The 18,816-nt window shown below is 49.6% G+C and overlaps 1 protein-coding gene across 1 annotated transcript; it reads left to right on the plus strand.

Annotated features, from left to right (window-relative positions):
- Positions 1–5,924: 5,924 nt before the first annotated feature.
- On the plus strand, positions 5,925–9,857 carry DNAJB1 (DnaJ heat shock protein family (Hsp40) member B1). Its single transcript, XM_032465434.1, has 3 exons — positions 5,925–6,409; positions 7,595–8,175; positions 8,468–9,857. The coding sequence occupies exons 1-3, from the start codon at positions 6,199–6,201 to the stop codon at positions 8,696–8,698; spliced, it is 1,023 nt and encodes a 340-aa protein (XP_032321325.1). The 5' UTR covers positions 5,925–6,198; the 3' UTR covers positions 8,699–9,857.
- Positions 9,858–18,816: the final 8,959 nt, after the last annotated feature.

Here is an 18,816-nt window from a genome sequence, read left to right on the forward strand (position 1 = left end):
GTGGGCGGCCCCCGGGAGGTAGCGGGGAGCTTCGGGAGAGGCCTAGAGGTTGGGGGCGTAGGATGGAAAGGCCTCTCCGTTTACCGGAACCCTGTCGTGAACGGGAGGAAAGAAAAGGGGAAATGGTTGGCCAAAAGCCCTCTGGAATCCCCCCAACCTGCAGCCTGAGCTCTCACCCCATTCTGGGGATGTCTTCACTGCCCTTTCAATGCAAGCCCCCGCTCCACCTTGCCGGGCCCTATGGGCAGTGAGACCACATTTGTCTCTATCTGCACTATCCACTATGATCACCAGGGGCCAATGTAGCTACTCAAAATTGAGACGTGCTGTGAACATAAAACACAACGATTTCAAAGACTTTGCATACAAAGGATAATGTAAAAATTATATATATCAATAATCTTTTATGTTGATTACACATTAAATAATATTTTTGATATATTGGATTAAAATACATTGTTAAAATTAAGTTCCCTTGTTTCTTTTTACTTTTTTAATGTGCCTATTTATTGGAACATTTAAAATCGCAGACACGGCTCACCTTTGTAACAGGCAGTTGTGCCTCTCATACTAGCTCTACTGTACAGCGCTTGTTTGGGGTCATGCTATGCTTTTGCTCCCTTGATTGTCGTGATCAGGCTGGGAGGGTTGGGTGCCAACACACACACACACACACACACACACACACACACACGGACTCATGCACACCCTCAAGACAGGACCTGGCACAGTCCCTCACCTTCTCTCCTTTCTCCTGGTTCCAGATCCTGCCCCTGAGCCTTCATCAGCTGTTGCCCTCTCTGGAACTCAGAGGCCTGGCATCAAGGACATGGTGAGAAGTCCTAAAGGTGGATCGCTGATTCACAGGAGAGCATGGTGGGGGGAAAGGTGAGTCAGTGCTCAGCACTTAGTCATCCAGGTTAGGCTCTAGAAACTTCTGAAGCTTCAGCTTTTAGGGATCCCTGTCTCTGAGTAAAGGAAGCCAAGGTTGTGGTCTTCAGAAACTCATTACCTTTTTCACTGGGCCTTATCTAGGCAAAATAGATGAAAACACAAAGTGTTTTATTCTTGTACTTTCCAAAGCACAGATCTTTTCCTGTTGGCAGTTGTAGGGCTCGCAGTACCTTGAGAATCTTTGTGCACCCACAGGCCTCACTCCCTGGCCTCACGGAGAGGGATGGGGGAGTAGTCACTCAGAGGCCACAAGTTTAAATCCTACCAAGTTGAGTTGCTTGAGGTATCTACTTGTGAGGTGCTGAAGGGGCAGAGTCAAACCCCTAAAAGCTAACCACGTTTTGCTACTTGGCCAGTTCTGCCGACTTCCAGCTTCTCTAGTGTGATCTGAGTAGGCATGTCTTCCCTATTGCTGGGTTCCAGCTAGGTAAGCTGTGTGGTGTCCAAAAAGATGTCTTTTTTTTTTTTTTTAGTGTTTTTTAAAATTATTATTGTTGTTGTTTTTATTAAATTAGGTTTATTTATTTATTTATTTATTATTTTAACGGAGGTACTGGGGATTGAACCCAGGATCTCTTGCATACTAAGCACACATTCTACCACTGAGCTATACCCTCCTCCCCCCGTGTTTTTTTGTTTTTTTGGTTTTTTTTTGAGAAATTCCACACACATTTCTACAGACTGGGAACATTCTGGAATTCCCCTTTTGAGACTGCTTTCCTGAGCCCTGAGCTCACTCAACAGGCACCAAATCTTTCACAAGCCTAGTATGCTGTGTGCCAGCCAGGGCATACAAATAATTTCCACCCCTCCTCCTCACTTACAAGAAACTCATAGAAAGGCAGGATCCAGCCTGCAGAGAATTCCTCTTTGTTTTTGATGGGTATTACAGGCGTGGGGACCCCTTGTTGGCCTCATCTGGCTCCCAGTAACCAGGCTGTCGGCAGAAATCAGAATCACCCTGGGAATGAAGACTGGCCACTTTGTTCAAACCTTTCATGACACTGTATCATGGCTCTGAATGTACCTGTCAATAGGGACAGCTAGAGTCCCCAGCACAGTGGCTGATTCATAATGGTGACAAGTAAATACATTTGGTGTTTGCTGCGCCAAATGTAACAAGCCCCTTAAGGTAGTTTCCAAAGGGAAAATTCCAGAAAGGTCTTGTTCTGTGGCAGTGTTGAAGGATGAGCAGGGCCTCCTTGGGTCTCAGACTTGGGGGAACCCACAGTCATTTGGATGTGGAAGATCCAGTTGTGTCCGTTTCACAAGCTTTTTTGGGATTTCCCACGTGCGAGTAAGATAGGATCTTGATTTTTCCAGGAACCTGGCTTGGCTTGTTTTCGGGTGTGATCAAGCTGGTTCAGAGCTGGGTGAGGCAAGGTAAAGCCTACAGCAGACAAGCCAAGGCTGGTTAGCAACTTTCCGCTGTGTCAGGAGCCTCAGAGAGGTTTCCTGAGCCCTATCCTAGCTAACTTTTTAATTTTTAAATTCACGGGATTTTTTTCTTTCTTTTTATTGAGTTTTAATTTTCTTAGTGTACAGTACCAAATAAAAACAAGTTGTGTAACCACAGCCACAGTCAAGATATAGGACATTTCCATCATCCCCCAAAACCCCCAGTATCCCTTTGTAGCAGACCCCAGCCCCTGGTAACCATTGATTCATTTTCTGCATCGGTACTTTTGCCTTTTCCAGAAGGTCCTTTAACATGCAATTACACAGATAATAGCATTTTGAGTCTGGCTTCTTTCATCACATAATGCGTTTGAGGTTCATCTGCATTGTTTCCCGAGTCAGTAGCTTGATTCATTTTTATGGCTGAATAGTATTCCATCGTGTGGCCAGATCACAGTTTGTTTATCCATTCACCCACTAAGGGGCATATTTGGTGGGGGAGGTATTTGGTTTATTTATTTATTGAACCCAGGACCTCCTGCATGCTAAGCACACACTCTACCACTTGAGCTATACCTTCCTCCCAAGGACATATAGGTTTTAATGGTTGTTAGTAATGACAAAGTCTTAATAAATGTTCACTCACGGGTTTTCATGTGAACATAGGTTTTTATTTCACATGAGGAAGATTGTTGGTTTGAATGACTGGAATGCTTTGGAAGATTTATTTATTTATTTGATGAAGAGTTGAAAAGAGTGGTGATGCTTTTTCTTTTAATTAAGGCTTTATCATCATCTGAATCACATCTTAAACACACTGAGCACTTACCATAAATACTCAGTGTGCTGAACACTTTACACCTCAGCATTTTACTCACTAGGTGACCTCAGGCTAGTCACATGAACTCTCACAGCCTCAGTTTCCCTCCCTGTAAAATGGAGGCAATGATAGGCCAACCTGATAGAGATTATTGTCAAGATTAAATGAGTTAATACAAATTGAGTGCTTGGAACCAGCTTGGCACATAGTAGGGCCATGTCAGTGTTAGCTGTTATTATAATGTTCATTTCCTGGTCCCTCTCAAGTTTCATCCACATAGCAAACCTGGGACATAAGATCTACTCTTATCCTCATTTTATGGAGGACATACCTAGCAATTAGAGCAGTAAAGCAAGTTGTGCAAGACCACGCAGGCAGTAAATAAGTAAATAGTGGGTCCAGGATTTCAACTGAGGCCAACTGACTCCAGACTTACCTGCTCCATCCTTATATTAGTCAGGGTTCTACCAAAGAAACAGAACCAATAGGATATATGTGTTTGTGAGCATATCTGTGTATTAAGAGACTTATTTCAAGGCATTGGCTTACACAATTGTGGGGGCTGGCCAGGCAGGTCTGAAATCTGTAGGACCGACCAACAGGCTGGGACTGCTGCTTCATCCTCAGGGAAACCTCTGTATTTATTTTTAAGGCCTTTCAGTGTTTGCTTTTTAAGTCTTTCAACTGATTGGATGAGGCCCACCTGCCATATTGAAGATTATCTCCTGTAGTTAAAAGTCAACTGATTATAGGTGTTAACCTAAGCACATCCACAAATACCTTCACAGCTACACTTAGGTAAGTGTTTAATTGAATAATTGGGTATTACTGCCTAGCCAAATCAATGCATAAAACTACCCATCACATCTTCCCTGAGTTGAGAGCCTAAACCTCTGCTCAGGCTTCTGTGGAGACCACTTTTCCAGTAACATTCCAAAATGCCTAGTAAGTGTCCAGGTCAAAGAATCATAGCCATAAAAAGAGATGTTGAGGGTTTTTCTTTTTTTCGGGGCGGGGGAGGGTGCGAGGGGGTTAAACAATTAAAACTCGAACATGGCCCAGGCTTACTCAAGGAAGGGAGAGTCCCCAGCCCTAAAGTTGTCTCCAAACACAAGGACACTTCTTGCATGATGTTTTTGGCCCAGCCAGAGCTATGTGAAGACCTTTGGAGGCCGCCACATTTGTAACTAAATTAAATTCATAAGTGTGAGGAAGTCTACAAGCTCTGGGGTTTTCCCCATGATGACTCTCCCGCTATCTATTTGTGTAACTTAAAAATCAAACTCTTCCCCCATCCACCATGATTGGTTTAGGACTCCTGTTGTGCTGTGCTCCTGGGCACCCAGCCCAGACTCGTCCTCCCAGGTGGGCTGGTGTGTGTCCTAATCTAGAGTCCTTACGACATGGTCACCCTGGGGTCCGTGAGTGGCCAGGGAGAGACGGATGGAATACCTCTGCTGGGCAGCAGCAGAAGGCCATGGTCATCTTAGGAATTCCAGCTCGGGCAAGGGTGGGTTTTACCGGAAGCTTTTTTCTGTGAGGGCTGCCAGGAAGGGGGTAGTTCAACAGCCCACCATTCAACCAGATGGTTATCACCCCTTTGATAGCACTTCCTCTAGGCCAGGCCTGTCCTGGGCACTTCACAAATGTTGACTCACATCAACCCCACAGCCCTGTGAGGCAGGTGCAACTACTACCCACATTGTACAGATGAGGAAGCTAAGGCCCTGGAAGGCTCAATAACCAGCCCAAGATCACACAGCCAGGAAGTGTTGGAATCAAGAAAGAAAACTGGCCGTCTGGCTCCAGAGCCCCTGTCACACCACCCACCCAGAACTCCCAAGCAGTTCTTCCAGGAACCTCTCCTCTCCGCAGGCCACCAACACCTACCCCCTCTTCCCTTCTCAAGTGGTACCCCTTTCTGAGCCTCCTTTCCCTAACAGCCCTGTCCTTGACCACAGACACCCCAGACTCTCAGAGCCAAAAATTCATGTTGCCCACAGATGAGGAAAGAGAAGCCCTGGGAGATGTATGACACGCCCATGTCTCCCCAAAATCATAAAGGTAGTGGGGACAGAAAAAGAAGCACGAGCATTAAAAACAGGAACATTTTCCAAGCGTCGGTTCCAGGCATCATTCCTGGCACTAGAGACCCAGCACTGACAGGAGTCAGTCCCTGCCCTCGTAGTGATGGCAGTTTGGGAAAGAGGGGGCATTTAGCATGAAAACCATGGAACAAGATAATTTCAGATTTCAGTGGCAGGTGTTCTTGACAAAACAGAAAAGTGAAAGGCTTGTGGGGCTGGACCGATACCTCTCCAGGGAGGTGACCTTTGGTCCCGGGTCCTCACCGCTCTTTCCAGGGTCCAGTATGGTCCCTCACTTTACAGGGACAGTCCTGGGGCTCCCAACTGTATTCTCCCCACAACTAGCAGAAGAGGGCGGGTGGGTACTCTTACTCCTAGAAGCAGGGGATATGTGGGGAAGAGAGAGATTAGGCACCTGGCCTAGAGTCAAACCGGCAGGAACTAATTCCTGAGCCCGGTGCGATGCAGGCGGGAACGTTTTCATTCTTCATCCGCTAGGGAAGGGGCGGGGCCTTCCGTAGCCCCACCCCTTCCCGAAGCAGCGCGTCGTAGCCTGTTGACCCAGGCAGGAGGCGGGGTGCGCGACAGGCCAGAGTATCCGGAGCAGTGAAACAAGGTCGCTATTGGCTTCTGTGAGGGGCGGGCGGAGCCTCCGTCTCCTGGAGCGCGCGCCGCGGGGAGGCGTTGCCGAGGTAGGAGCGGGAAGGGGCGTGGCCGCTCGAGGGTGGCCGTTGGTCACACGGCCCCGCCCCGGATGTCGCGCGTCGCAGCCTGGGCGGCGGCAATTGGTCGCTACCGCATGGGGGGCGGGGCGGAAGGTTCTGGAGGGGGCTGGCGGGCTCTGGAAGCTTCCGCCGGACGGGTATATAGAGTCCGGGACGGGGCGGCGGCGGAGCCGGGGTACGGCGACATCTGGGCTGCGGGTTGTAGGCGGGGGCAATGGGCAAGGACTATTACCAGACGTTGGGCCTGGCCCGCGGTGCGTCGGACGAGGAGATCAAGAGGGCTTACCGCCGCCAGGCGCTGCGTTACCACCCGGACAAGAACAAGGAGCCCGGCGCCGAGGAGAAGTTCAAGGAGATCGCCGAGGCCTACGACGTGCTCAGCGACCCGCGCAAGCGCGAGATCTTCGACCGCTACGGGGAGGAAGGTGAGTGCGCGCGCGCGGCCGGGGGCGCGCCCCCGCCGTTTGACAGGCGGAGAAACCGAGGCACGGCGGCCCAGCTGCGGCATCCCAGGTGGGGGCGACCCAGCACTGGGGGGCGAGTAGCCGCCGCGTACTGGCCACACGCGCCTCCGCCCTCGGATTGGCGGCCTCCCGATGGGAGGAGGAGCCCTGGCCGCGCAGCTCGCCCAGAAGCTTCTAGTATGTCTGGGGCGGCGCCTCCACCCACGTCCCCGATCGGTCGAGGGGTGCGGGTGCGAAAGGAGAGGGGTTCGGAGGTCTAGCTTGGCTGATGGCGCTGCGGCCCTGCGGGCCCTGGGCTCACCTGGGCGAGGTGGGAGGCTCTGCCTCCCCGGGGCTCAGGGCGGGGACTCTGGCAGAGCGCGGGGCACAAGCTGCGTGTGGTGAGCCTGCAAATGAGAGTGCCAATTATCGCCGGGCGGTCTCCCGGGCCTCCCTGAGGGTGGAGTGAGGTAATCCTGTAAAGTGCTTACCTAGCCCCGTGCCAGGCACGTAGTCGGCCGTCAAGGTGCAGGGAGCAGTGGGGCCCGCCTCTGCCCAGCCTCCCCCGGGTAGCCCGCTTCAGGGGAAAAAAAAGAAGCTTTCTTGTTGTCCAGTTGCCCGTTGATGACTCAGGCTGGCTTCTGGGCTTGGTCCGAAGAAAGAAGTGACTTATTATATAAGAATGGTGGCAATTAGTGTCAGCGTGTGAGAATTTGAAAATCTCCATTTACTCTTTCGCCTTCATGTGTAGTCTCCCGACACACCTCTAGCTCTGAAGTATTTAAGAGTAAACACTTAGTGAAAACTGACCCTGGGTCATGCTTTTTTCATAGGTTATCTTAGTGATTTCTTTGTACTTCTCATCACATTGCAGGAAGGATGGGTCACTCAAATGTGAGGACCTGGGTGGTGCCAGCAGATAGCCATCTCAGAGCTTGAGCCCTTCACCACGGTCATGCCACAGTGAACTGGCTAGGGGGGTGGGGGTTTTGTTTCTGCTGCTCCACCTGGGAGGTAAAACCTTGAGGGTCGTTTTTGCTCCCCTCTAACAGGCTAAAAAAAATTACTCCTCAGTGGCTCCCAAGGGTTTTGTTTTGTTTCTCCCTTAAGGAAAACTAGAGAGAAGCTCCTGGCCAGCCATATGATTTCTCTACTTTTGCTTTTCAGGCCTGAAAGGTGGTGGCCCCAGTGGTGGGAGCAGCGGTGGTGCTAACGGTACTTCTTTCAGCTACACATTCCATGGAGACCCTCATGCCATGTTTGCTGAGTTCTTCGGTGGCCGAAATCCCTTTGACACCTTTTTTGGGCAGCGCAACGGGGAGGAAGGCATGGACATTGATGACCCGTTCTCTGGCTTCCCCATGGGCATGGGTGGCTTCACCAATGTGAACTTTGGCCGCTCCCGCCCTGCCCAAGAGCCCACCCGAAAGAAGCAAGATCCCCCCGTCACCCACGACCTTAGGGTCTCACTTGAGGAGATCTATAGCGGCTGTACCAAGAAGATGAAAATCTCTCATAAGCGGCTGAACCCCGATGGAAAGAGCATTCGCAACGAAGACAAAATCTTGACCATCGAAGTGAAGCGGGGGTGGAAAGAAGGGACCAAAATCACCTTCCCCAAGGAAGGAGACCAGACCTCCAACAACATTCCGGCCGACATTGTCTTTGTTTTAAAGGACAAGCCACACAATATCTTTAAGAGAGATGGCTCTGATGTCATTTACCCAGCCAGGATCACTCTTCGGGAGGTAAGGCACCAGGCAAGGTAGTGTAGCATCTGTGGAAGGCGAGGCTGGTTTTTGAAGCAGTTCAATATTTGACAGATGTTTCTGAGCACTTTGTGTGTGCCAAGCAGTAGCAATAAGACTGTCCAGGGGTCCGTTCTTTCTGAGTTTCTGTGCAGGTGACCTGGGTAGACCTTGGGGGCAGGGTGTTAGCTATAAAGACCTGATGGCATTTACCCTACACTAAGCAGCCTGTGGGCAGGATTTGAGCTTCCTAAGCAACTCTGTCTCTAATGTTGTCCCTTTGCTTTCCAAGGCTCTGTGTGGCTGTACAGTGAATGTCCCCACTCTGGACGGCAGGACCATACCCGTTGTGTTCAAAGATGTCATCAGGCCTGGCATGCGGCGAAAAGTTCCTGGAGAAGGCCTCCCTCTCCCCAAAACGCCCGAGAAACGGGGGGACCTCATTATTGAGTTTGAAGTGATCTTCCCTGACAGGATTCCCCAGACGTCAAGAACCGTTCTTGAGCAGGTTCTTCCGATATAGACACCTGTGTTCCCCAAGGACTGACCAGGGACCTTTCCAGAGCTCAAGGATTTCCGGACTGTTCCACCAGTTGTGGACCCGCGAGAGCGCGGGAGGGCCCAGGGAGGGCTTTCATACTGCTGAACGTTTTCCAGAGAATATATTACAATCTTTCAAAGTCGTGCACTAGACTTAAGTGGTTTTTCGAGCGATAGGGTGGCAGGTGGTGGGGACAGCAGGTAAAGGCAGTCCAGTCTGGCCCGCTGGGTCCTGCAGCCCTCCAGGATGGGCCAAGTCCTCCACCTCCAGGCCATGCCCAGTGGGAGAGGTAGGCCTGCGGCTGGACTCGATCTCTCTGTAGCCCCTTTGCTTGCGGATGTTAGGTTGTGTCGATCTGCCTTCTTGATTACCAGACCTTGTACACACAGTTTCTGTTGTGTGATCAGTTCATGTTGTATTCTGTATTTGTCTCCCACATCTTGCTCTTCCCCTGAAGAATCCTGTTTTCTCTTTTGCCATCTCAAATTGAGAACCTAGGGTATTTTGCAGAACTGTCTGGCTGGCTCCCACAAGCAATACCTCTCATGTTCCAGCAGGACCAAGGGAGCCGGCCTCCAGTGAGTGAGTAACTTGTGCAGCTGCCTCTCCCTCAGGGGTCAGGGGCCCTGGCTGGAGCATAGGGCCCTCTCAATCTCTGTCTCTGAGGCTGAGCACACTCACCATCCTTTTCAGTGAGGCAACCTTTTGGCATACCTGGGATTTACCAGTGGCCCAGGTAATTTTTTGTTTAACGGACTCTGGACTCTTTCAAAGGGATTTGATCCTTTTGAATTTTGCACAGCCCCAGATATAATCCCTTTTGATAAAAGGGTCTTTGCTTCTGATTACAGGAGCACTGTGGAACGTCTGTAAATATGTTTTTATAATTCCGTGTAAAGTTGGTGTGCACTCAAATGAAACCAGTCCACGGCAGCTGCTGCTCTCTGTATAGGGCCATGGTGGAATTCAGAAGGAACCCGGTGGGGGGTAGGGGGTGCTGGAACAAACGTCTGTTTCCTGCAGGCCAGTCTGGTGCTCAGACCTTTAGACTCATTGTAAGTTGCCACTGCCAACACAAGACCAAAGCGTGTGACTTGTCAATGTGCAGCGTGACAGCATTAAAGACTGATGATAAACCTCAGGGGAGTCCTGCGACTCTGTTTGAGGGCTCTACTGATGGGCTGGGGTGGGGTCTAGGCATCCTTCCAGAGGCAGTAGGGGTGGGGTGGAAGGGAGGGGTGGTAAGGAGGCAGGAGTCCTCTGTAAGGGAGAGGGAAGTCTTCCTGAGCTGGATGTGGGGTGGAGAACATCAACTCACTGGACTCTGGATCCAGGCACCCAAAGAGCCCAGTGGACTCAGAGCTTGTTTCTTTGTGAAAGTTGTGGCCAAAGTTAAGCAGATCCCTCCTGGTCTTCCAAGGTCTGGTTGCTGGGGCCAAGAGGTGTATACTCTGCCCTCATAATCCCCCTACCTCTTTCTTTCTACTAGTACAGGCTGTGTCAGACCGGCCCTTTCCAAACCAGAGCAGGATTCCAGCTCAGAACTAGCCCTGCCCTGGAGAAGACCTAGTTCCTGCCCTCCCTTTATTTGCAGGCCAGGGAAACTGCTTTTACTTTGTAACTTGCTTTAAGGAACTGGTTTTATTATAAGGTAAGTAGTTACACAGCCCCAAAACAGTGTTAATCACTGTTTTGCTACAAAACGTCTGGAAGTGAAAATGTAGCACACATTTAAAGTCAACGTAGGAGTGGCTTTCCTTTCCCACTGAACAGTTTAACCACTGAAAACAGTCTAAGGGTAGTGCTGTCCAAGAGCACTTCCCGCAGTGATGGAAACGTCGTATGTCTTTTTAAAATGGAAATTCTTTTAGATTCAATACAAAAAATTAAGTTGCTTGGTCTCTCCAGCCACATTTCAACAACCACACCTGGCTAGTGGTGACTCTTGGCTAGCACAGATTTAACAGGGCTTTTCACCCAAATCTAGTATTTGGGTCTCTTCTTAGAAGAGCAGCCACACTGAGCCCAGAGGGGCCATCCTAGTTGGGAGGTGACCCCTGGAGTATCAGCCAAAAGGGACCTTATCACAAGATCTGTTAGCTGCCTCAGGTTCCAAGATAACATTTACTGCAGAAATGGCCCTGGGTTCAGCTGGGGTCAGAGACACCCAGGGCTGCTACCCACCCCACCGCAGTCTCCTTTATTATGTAGCAGGTCCCTGTGAACTTCATACCCAAGGGCCACCAGCACAAATGTGTGCAAAGCCTAACAGTTCTGGGAACTTCCAGAAATAACCTGCCCAGGGTGGTGGGCGGGGCAGTGTGACTCTGGAGGAGAATGTTAACAGTGAAAAAGACAAAAAGGACCCTAGTGGGCAGAAAGCCTGCCCCTCAGGTGCGGGTTTTTGCCCACACTGGACCAGGTTGTGTCAGGCATTTGGTGCGTCAGCAGGCAGACCTCTCCCTCCTCACTTCTTTACCTTCCCCCTAACAGTTATTTTATTTTCCCGCACAGCCTGTGTGAGCCCGTTTCAGAGTTCCCTCCACGACGGTGCATGCGGAGCTGCCTCTCTTGGACCTACCTCATCTTTGCCGGTAGCACCAGCAGCATCACATTTTTACATGATTCACACGGTATAAAATTCAAAATTTACATTCTGCCTGTGGTGGAAAGTCCAGTCCCCTCCCTCCCCAAGGCCAGCAGCTCCCTTTCCTTCTGTACCGCTGCACACACCCCATGGCGTTAGAGATTTTTCCCTTTTATTAAACGTGTGTGTGTGTGCATCCTCAGAGAAAGTCTGCTTATATAAGCATAGCATAATTTCTAAATTTTCAGTTTCAATTTTTGGCTGTGTAATCGCAAAACCAAATTCTCAAGGGCACAGAGTAAAAATCCTCCCTCCCACCCTGCTTTCCAGTCCACCCCCAGTGAATGTTCCCAGTTTCTCCTGTGCCTTTCCTGAGATGCTGCATGAATACATTTTTCTTTTTTTACACAGTGGTACATACTGTACACTCTGCTTTTTTTCTCACATGTCATGGAAATAGCTTCCTCATTTCTGTTTTTTTACACAGTCATTCTGCCAAGCCTGCCCAGCTGGGTGTGAAGATCTAGTTCAGTGTTTGGTGGCCCCTCCTCCTCTATTGTTGCTCCTACCTCCAGGTTTGAACCTCAACTTGACCACTTTCTAGCTGTGTGGCCTTGAGCAAGCAACTTAACCTCTCTGTGCCTCAGTTTCTTCAACTGTAAAATAGTCATAATAGTAGTCCTTTTAGGGTTGTAAGGATTTCCAAATACAGAGATAAAAGCTTTGCACAGTGGCAGCATCATAGCCAATGAGGTTTATCCGAGGTGCAATTTTTGCTAACAGATACAGAGATATAAACACACAACAGGGCCTGGCATGGAACAAACGCTCTGCATCAGCGATCATCACTACATCCTAATGTGAAAGTTTCTCAGCGCACAGCTCATAACCCCAAAGGCTGAGATGAGTTCAGGTCAGTGCTCTCGGCTAAGCTCCAGGAACCAAATCCCCAGGCAAGCCCCTGAGACCCTCAGCTCCAGCCCTGGCCCTCACCCAGCTTGAGGAAGCCGTACCTAAAGCAGGCTCACTCCCACACTGTCCTGTGACAACTTGTTCACTCAGCTGCAGCAGTGGAACATCAGGATCCGGGTCTGAGCAACCCTGGGTTTGATTCCTGGCTCTGCCACTCCTGCTGTGTGTTCTTGAGCAAGTGACTTCACTTCTCTGAGTCCCATTGGCCTCCTTCAAAAATGGGATTAATGAATATACAGACTTTATAGAAGTGTTGTGAAAACCGGGCAAGGAAGGGCATTGGAGAAGCCAAAAAACAGGGCCTTAAGAACTTGACTTCTGGAGGGTGGCTGTGCGGAGTTCAAGGTCTGCTCACTGCATTCCTGCTCACTGCATTCCTCTCAGAGCCTCAGTTTCTCCCCATATGAAACAGGTAATCATAGCCGCTTCCACCTTCTCACTCCCCCAGAGCCAGAACTCAGATAGCTAACCCCTGAGAAGAACTTCCCACAGGCCCGGCTTCTAGCAAGTGTGCATTTAACATAAGCAAATATTTCTAATGCACTTTGGAGAAAACCTGCCCCAAGTCTCCTTAAATATTAGTTATTCTCATTAGTTGTTAATTATTGAAGCACACAGCATAGTGCCCAAGACATAATAAGTACCGTCCATTGAATAAACATGTATTGAATACCTATGGTGTGCCCAGTCCTGTTCTTGATGCTGGGGACACAGCAGTGAACAGAACTGACAAAAATTCCTGCCTTAGCAGAGCTGACAGTTGAGTGGGGGGAGAAAGAAATAAGAATAAATAAGTAAATCATCAAATATGGTAGATAGTGACAAGAGTGATGGAAACATAATAAAACAAGTGGGCAGGGAGTGTTGGGTCCAGTTTTAAGTAATGTGGTTGGAGAATGCTTCACTAAGAAGGTGACATTTGAACAAGAATTTGAAGGAGGTAAGGGGACAGTCTTGTGAATACTGAGGAAAGGGTCTTCCAGGCAACGGGAACAGCATGTGCAAAGGCCCTGAAGCAGGAGTGTGCCTGAGTTTAAGGAACACAGAGGAGTCCAGTGAGTCTGGACCGGAGTAAGGAGGAGGTGGGTGGGAGGCGCAGGCAGGGTGTGTTGAGGCAGGTGGTGCAGGAGTGGGGAGGCCACTGGAGAACTTTGGCTCTTCCTGAGTGAGGCAGGAGCTTGAAAACGTTGCGAGTTTTACTGTGTATTAATTTTCCTTTGTCGGGGAGAAGTGAGGGAGAACGTCATTTTATTGTATAACTTCAAGTACCTGAACTATATCATCTGTCTCTTGAAATTTCAACACACCAACCTTCCATTTCAAATTAGCCCCAAACAAACAACAGACATCATAGACATCTATATTTTCTATTAAAATCTAGTCCTTAAAGTACAGAAAGCGGCGTTCCCTCCCACAAACCAGAATGCTTTCATGGTCTGCTGATTCCACACTTGGGTGCTGGGAGGGGGTGGGCAGAGGGGGAGACAGTGTGTCTGATTTCTTCTGAGTTCTCAAACTCTGGGATTATTCAGTCAGACAACTTCCCTCTTTGTCATGAGGGGAGGAGAGACAGCCTTGGGAACACTCCAGAAGGATCCCCTCCAGAGCAACTCAAGTTTCCTTGAGGTCTCCAACCGTGTCCTAGTAATATCTGCATCACCAGTACCCAGTACAGCACTTATCCCAGAACTGACCTTGTGAGTGTTTGTTGAATGAGTAATTGACTGACAAAGTGATTCAGACCTGCAGTATTTACCTTGTCACTTCTCATGTCAGGGAGTGTGCAGAGGAAGAACCACCCAGCCCTGAGGTCTGCTGGTGGTTCCTCCTGGCAAGGGGTTCTCCACACCCCACTTCCTCCAGTTCCTACCTGGAAGAAGTGAATATTCTCTCTAGCCCCAGGGGAGCCCCTCTTCCCTAGGGTCCTGTTCCTACTTCACGATTCACATGTTAGTCACTGGGCACAGTTCCTGAGGGCCAGCTCAACACTGGGCCCCAGGAGACCAGCGAGAGGCAGACAAAGCAGTGGTGGCGGGGGTGGAGGTGGGGGTGGGGCTCACAGTCTTCCGGAAAACACAGACCTCTGTTTCAGTTTCCTGTGGCTTCCGCAAGAAGGTAAGACAAACTGGGTGTCTTAAAACAACAGGAATTTATTCTCACAGTTCAGGAGGCCAGAGTCCGAATCCAAGGTGTGGGCAGGGTTGGTTCCTTCTCTAGGCCATGAGGGAGGATCTGTTCCAGACGCCTCTCCTGGCTTCTGGCGGCTGCCAACAGTCCTTGGCAGTCCCTTGGCTCGTGGCTGTATCACTCCAATCTCTTCCTTCTTTATGTCACGGTGTCTTCTTTTCTGTTTCTTACAAGGAGACTGGTTAGATTGAGGGCCCACCCTAGTCCAGGATGATCTCATCTTGAGATCCTTCATTTAATTACTTCTGCAAGACCTTTACCCCAAATAAGGTCACACTCATAGGTTCAGGGACATGGGCATATCTTCTGGGGGGGGGGCCACCATTCAACCTACAATGGGCAAAGTACTTCCCATGACCAAAGAACTTGGAGAGAGGAAGTCTGGCAGGCCCTGGGCATGCGGGCCTAGGGACAGGAGCTTGTCAGGGCTCAGATGGGCCATTGGAGCTGCAGCCCCGTGGATGAGGCTCCTAGGCAGGCCAGGGGCGAGGCTGAGCCCAGCCAGGAGCATGAGGCCCTGAGGCCTGGAACAGAGAGAGCAGGAGAGAGTAGAGTGGGGTGTGCCCAGTATGAGACAGTGCCGGAGTTGGGGCCCTGCTGAGGCAGGCCTGCATGCCTGAGGCAGAGGAGAAGCCAGCTGAAAAAGTTTGGGTCAGGAGGGACATGGGTGATTTGCTTTCGCCTGGAAGTTGGAGTTAAGATCTAGGTAGTTTGTCTCACCGGGGGTCCAACTTTTTGGGAAAAGATTATTCTGGACAGCAATGTGGCCAGGCCTGACTCCAGATGAAATATTTCATGGAAGGATTTGAAGGGCACATGGCTTCTTGGTGGGGGTCTTTAGCAGGGAAAGGATGGGACCTGACTTGGGTGCTCACAGGTGCCCTCTGGCCACTGTGGAGGGAATAGACAGGGATGGGTCCAGGGCGGGGCTGGGAGATCAGGAGAAATCAAGCCCAGAAGGTGATGAGGCTGGATCAGGTGGGGGCAGAGGAGGTGGTGGGCAAGGGCTGGAGATGTATTTTTGAAAGGAGAACTGCCCATTGGCCCTCCAGAAAGCAGCACTACTAGTCGGTTCTCTCATGACCTCCTGAAATCCAGCAGCCAAAGGCAGGTGCTGGCACTGGGGCTGAGACCTGGGGCCACAGGACCCAGCCTAGTTAGGGACATCTCCTCTGCCTTCCCTCCAGGCCCATCCTGCTGAGTCTAGTCTTGCCAAGCTAACAGGGGGAGCCCAACCCCAGGCCACAAAGAGCCAAGCCATCAAACTCCAAGATCACTGGCCAAAACAGTGTCCATCAGTGCTGTTAGTCCTGGGTCCAACCTGTCCCCCACATCTCAGGAACAAGCTCTGCTCTGAGGAAAGTGCAGAGAGATATCACCTGTGCTGGGATGGAGCTAAAGCGTCACACCTACTAGTTGCTGTACAACTCTGAGCCAGTGGCTGCCCCTCTCTGAGCCTCAGTCACCTCCTCTATAGAATACAGGCAATATCCAGTGGAATTACTCCTGACAAGCAGCTAGCACAGGGCCTGGCACACAGTAAGAGCTTAATATATGTATCTATTTCTATCGCGTTTCTATTATGAATACTATTTATTCATCTTTATGCCCTCAACAGTTTAATAATGGTAACTGGTGTTCACTGAGCGCTCACTTGACACAGAATAGCTCATTTCATCTTAATATAATCATAAGAACTTTAAGAAGTGGGTCCTATTATGATCACCATTTTACATAAGAGGAAACTGGGCAGGTATATAGGGGAAGGGGCTCACCCAGGGTCACAGAGCTGGTGAGCAGAGCAGATTATGGAGAAATATGAGTGTATCCTCCCCCACAACATGAGGTAGAATAGAGATGGAATAAAGACACAGGAAAAGAAAAAACACAGAATGGGTTTTTAAAAAAAACAAAACCTCTGGGATCTAAGCGTGGAAAGGGCCTCCTTAATGAAATTTCACAGGCACAAAACACAAAATGTATATGTTCTGTTACTCTGAAATTTAAAATTTCCTTCCAACAAAGAATAACATGGACAAAGCGAATCATCACCTGACACAGTGGTGGTAGACTATGTTTGCAATGTCTGACACTGTATCCACCTCACACAGTTGTTAGGAGAGTTGAATGGTTTACTAAAGTTCTTAGAACAGTGCCTGGCGCATAGGGAGCTCTGTCTACACATTATCGTTATTGAAACTGAAAAGGGCTTGACAACCCAGCACTATCCAATAGAACCATGCATATGTGATTTTAAATTTTCTAGCCACCACATTAAGATAGCAAAAAGAAATGGGTAAAATTAATTTTAATAAAAGGAAGAAGTCATTCAATTTGCATAATTAAGTATGATGTTAGCTATAGGTGTTTTGGAACATTCATTCATTTACGTAAAGAACTGATTTTGCCTTTCATGACATAGATCTGTTTGAAGAGTCCAGATCATTTTTTTGTTTTTGTTTTTGTTTTGTTTTGCTGTATAGGGTTTATTGACAAAGGCAGAAATTCTTCAGCTTGTTTTTGTTTCTTTAAAGAATATCTCTCCATCAGGATGTGTCTGGTTTTTCCCTTGTGATTAGATTCAAGTTACTTTTGGCAGGACCAAGTTCCTCGAAGGTGATTTTGTGTCCTTCTTGGTAATACAGCATAGCAGGGGGCATACTGAGGACTGCCTGTTCCATCAGTGGTGATGTTAACTTTGATCACTTGGTTAAGGTGGTGACTGCCAGGTTCTCCACTGTGCCTTTTCCAAGGGATCTTTCCTCCACTGAAATGTACAAATTATCTGTGATCTGGTCCTTTGAGACTGAATATCCACTTCCCCATTGACAGGCAGTGCCTCAATCAATCATTCCTCTGGCGGCTGCAAAATGATGATTTTCTAACTCATCCGTTCCTTCTGCATGTATTAGTTGGCATTCTGGAACTCCCCACCCTGAAAGGGGCAGAGGTAGCACTCAAATCTGATCTCCTCACCAGCTGGGCCTCCTAGCCTGTTTTTAGGCATGTCTCTTGAGCTATTAAATCAAGTAGGAGATGTCCAGTGTTGCTCTGTGCCCTTGGGCAACCCCCTCACCCCTCCCTGGGCACTTCCTCATCAGTCAACAGGTGGATTCAGGTGGATTCTGCTGTCCCCATGGCCCACATACTGTCCTCTCCAGGTGTGTAGGAGACAGCTCAGATGCCAGGCACAAGCAGGCCAGTAGACACAGTCCCACCGAGGGCGCTAGCCTAGCCAGAGGCAACTGATCGCTCAGTGTGGGTGGCAGAGGTCAGCAGAACAGGAAGAGAAGGACAATAGCTGCGCCTGTTGCTGCGGCAGTCTTGGTGTTTGCCAGCTGGGTGGGGCCGGCTGGGCAGTCCTCATCAGTTAAGCCCAGGGCCCACTCTTCCCTTTCACTTTGTCCCTCTGCAGGCCCTCGCAGCGCTGGAATGTGGAGCAGCTTACGCAGGGGCTACAAAGACCTAATCATTCAATGAGGCTCAAGCAGTTAGACTTCTCCTAGAACTACAATTCCCAGAATACACAGCGAACTCCTGGTCCAGCCCCAGCTGCCTGAGTGGATGGCTTGTTGCTAGAACAAGGAAATCTCACCTGTCCTGGGAGCTGAGTGTCCTGGCCTAGGCAAAGTATGATTGTGTCTTTGTTTCTTGGACCTGCTCCCACCTGAAAAATCCCGGTTGTAAGCCAAACCTGGAGATGGTGAAATTACCTACTTCTTTCATCCACACGTGTACTGAGACCCTGCTCTGTGTCAGACTGGGGTGAGGGGAACAGTCAGATAGAGGAGACAGACTCATGAAAGGTCAGCTCCCTGAGGGCAGAGGCTTGGGTATCCTTTGTAATCTAGCACATAGTATGTGCTCAATAAATATTCGCAATAAATAAATTTAGTCAACCAATATTCAAACAGGCCATCTTGCTCCTGTCTTCCTCTCCGTTGCACCCTTTCGCACTGCTTTGCTAGCTCCTGCGATATTGTACTCCTACAGTGTGCTTTATCTCTCCGTCTGACCTCCAAGTCTTTGCACGCGCTGTTTCCTTTAGCAGGAGCACATTCATTCAGCTTACTCGTCTATGTGTCTGTAGAGACAGGATAGAGCCTGGCACGGAGCAGGGGCACGGTAAATATTTGATGAGTGAGTGAATGAATGAATGAATGAATGCCCTTGTCTATTGTACATCCAGGGCGCAGGGACACTCGGGACCCTTCCTATTCATCTCGGACCCCACTCCCCGCCCGCCCCTAATGAATGCAGCTTTTTATCCTCCTCGAGGATGGCCGGGCTGGGGCAGGGGCAGGCTGGGGGCGGGGAGGACTGGATTGGGGGCAGCCCTTGGCCTCCTGCCGGG

Source organism: Camelus ferus, chromosome 22, assembly GCF_009834535.1.
Source record: "Camelus ferus isolate YT-003-E chromosome 22, BCGSAC_Cfer_1.0, whole genome shotgun sequence".
In the NCBI taxonomy this organism is placed as follows: Eukaryota; Metazoa; Chordata; class Mammalia; order Artiodactyla; family Camelidae; genus Camelus; species Camelus ferus.

Excerpts from the sequence above, each read along its gene's own strand:
- DNAJB1 (XM_032465434.1), top strand. The coding sequence starts at position 6,199 with ATGGGCAAGGACTATTACCAGACGTTGGGCCTGGCCCGCGGTGCGTCG. Across the intron at positions 6,410-7,594 it reads CGACCGCTACGGGGAGGAAG|GCCTGAAAGGTGGTGGCCCC; the intron begins GTGAGTGCGCGC and ends TTTGCTTTTCAG. Across the intron at positions 8,176-8,467 it reads CCAGGATCACTCTTCGGGAG|GCTCTGTGTGGCTGTACAGT; the intron begins GTAAGGCACCAG and ends TTGCTTTCCAAG.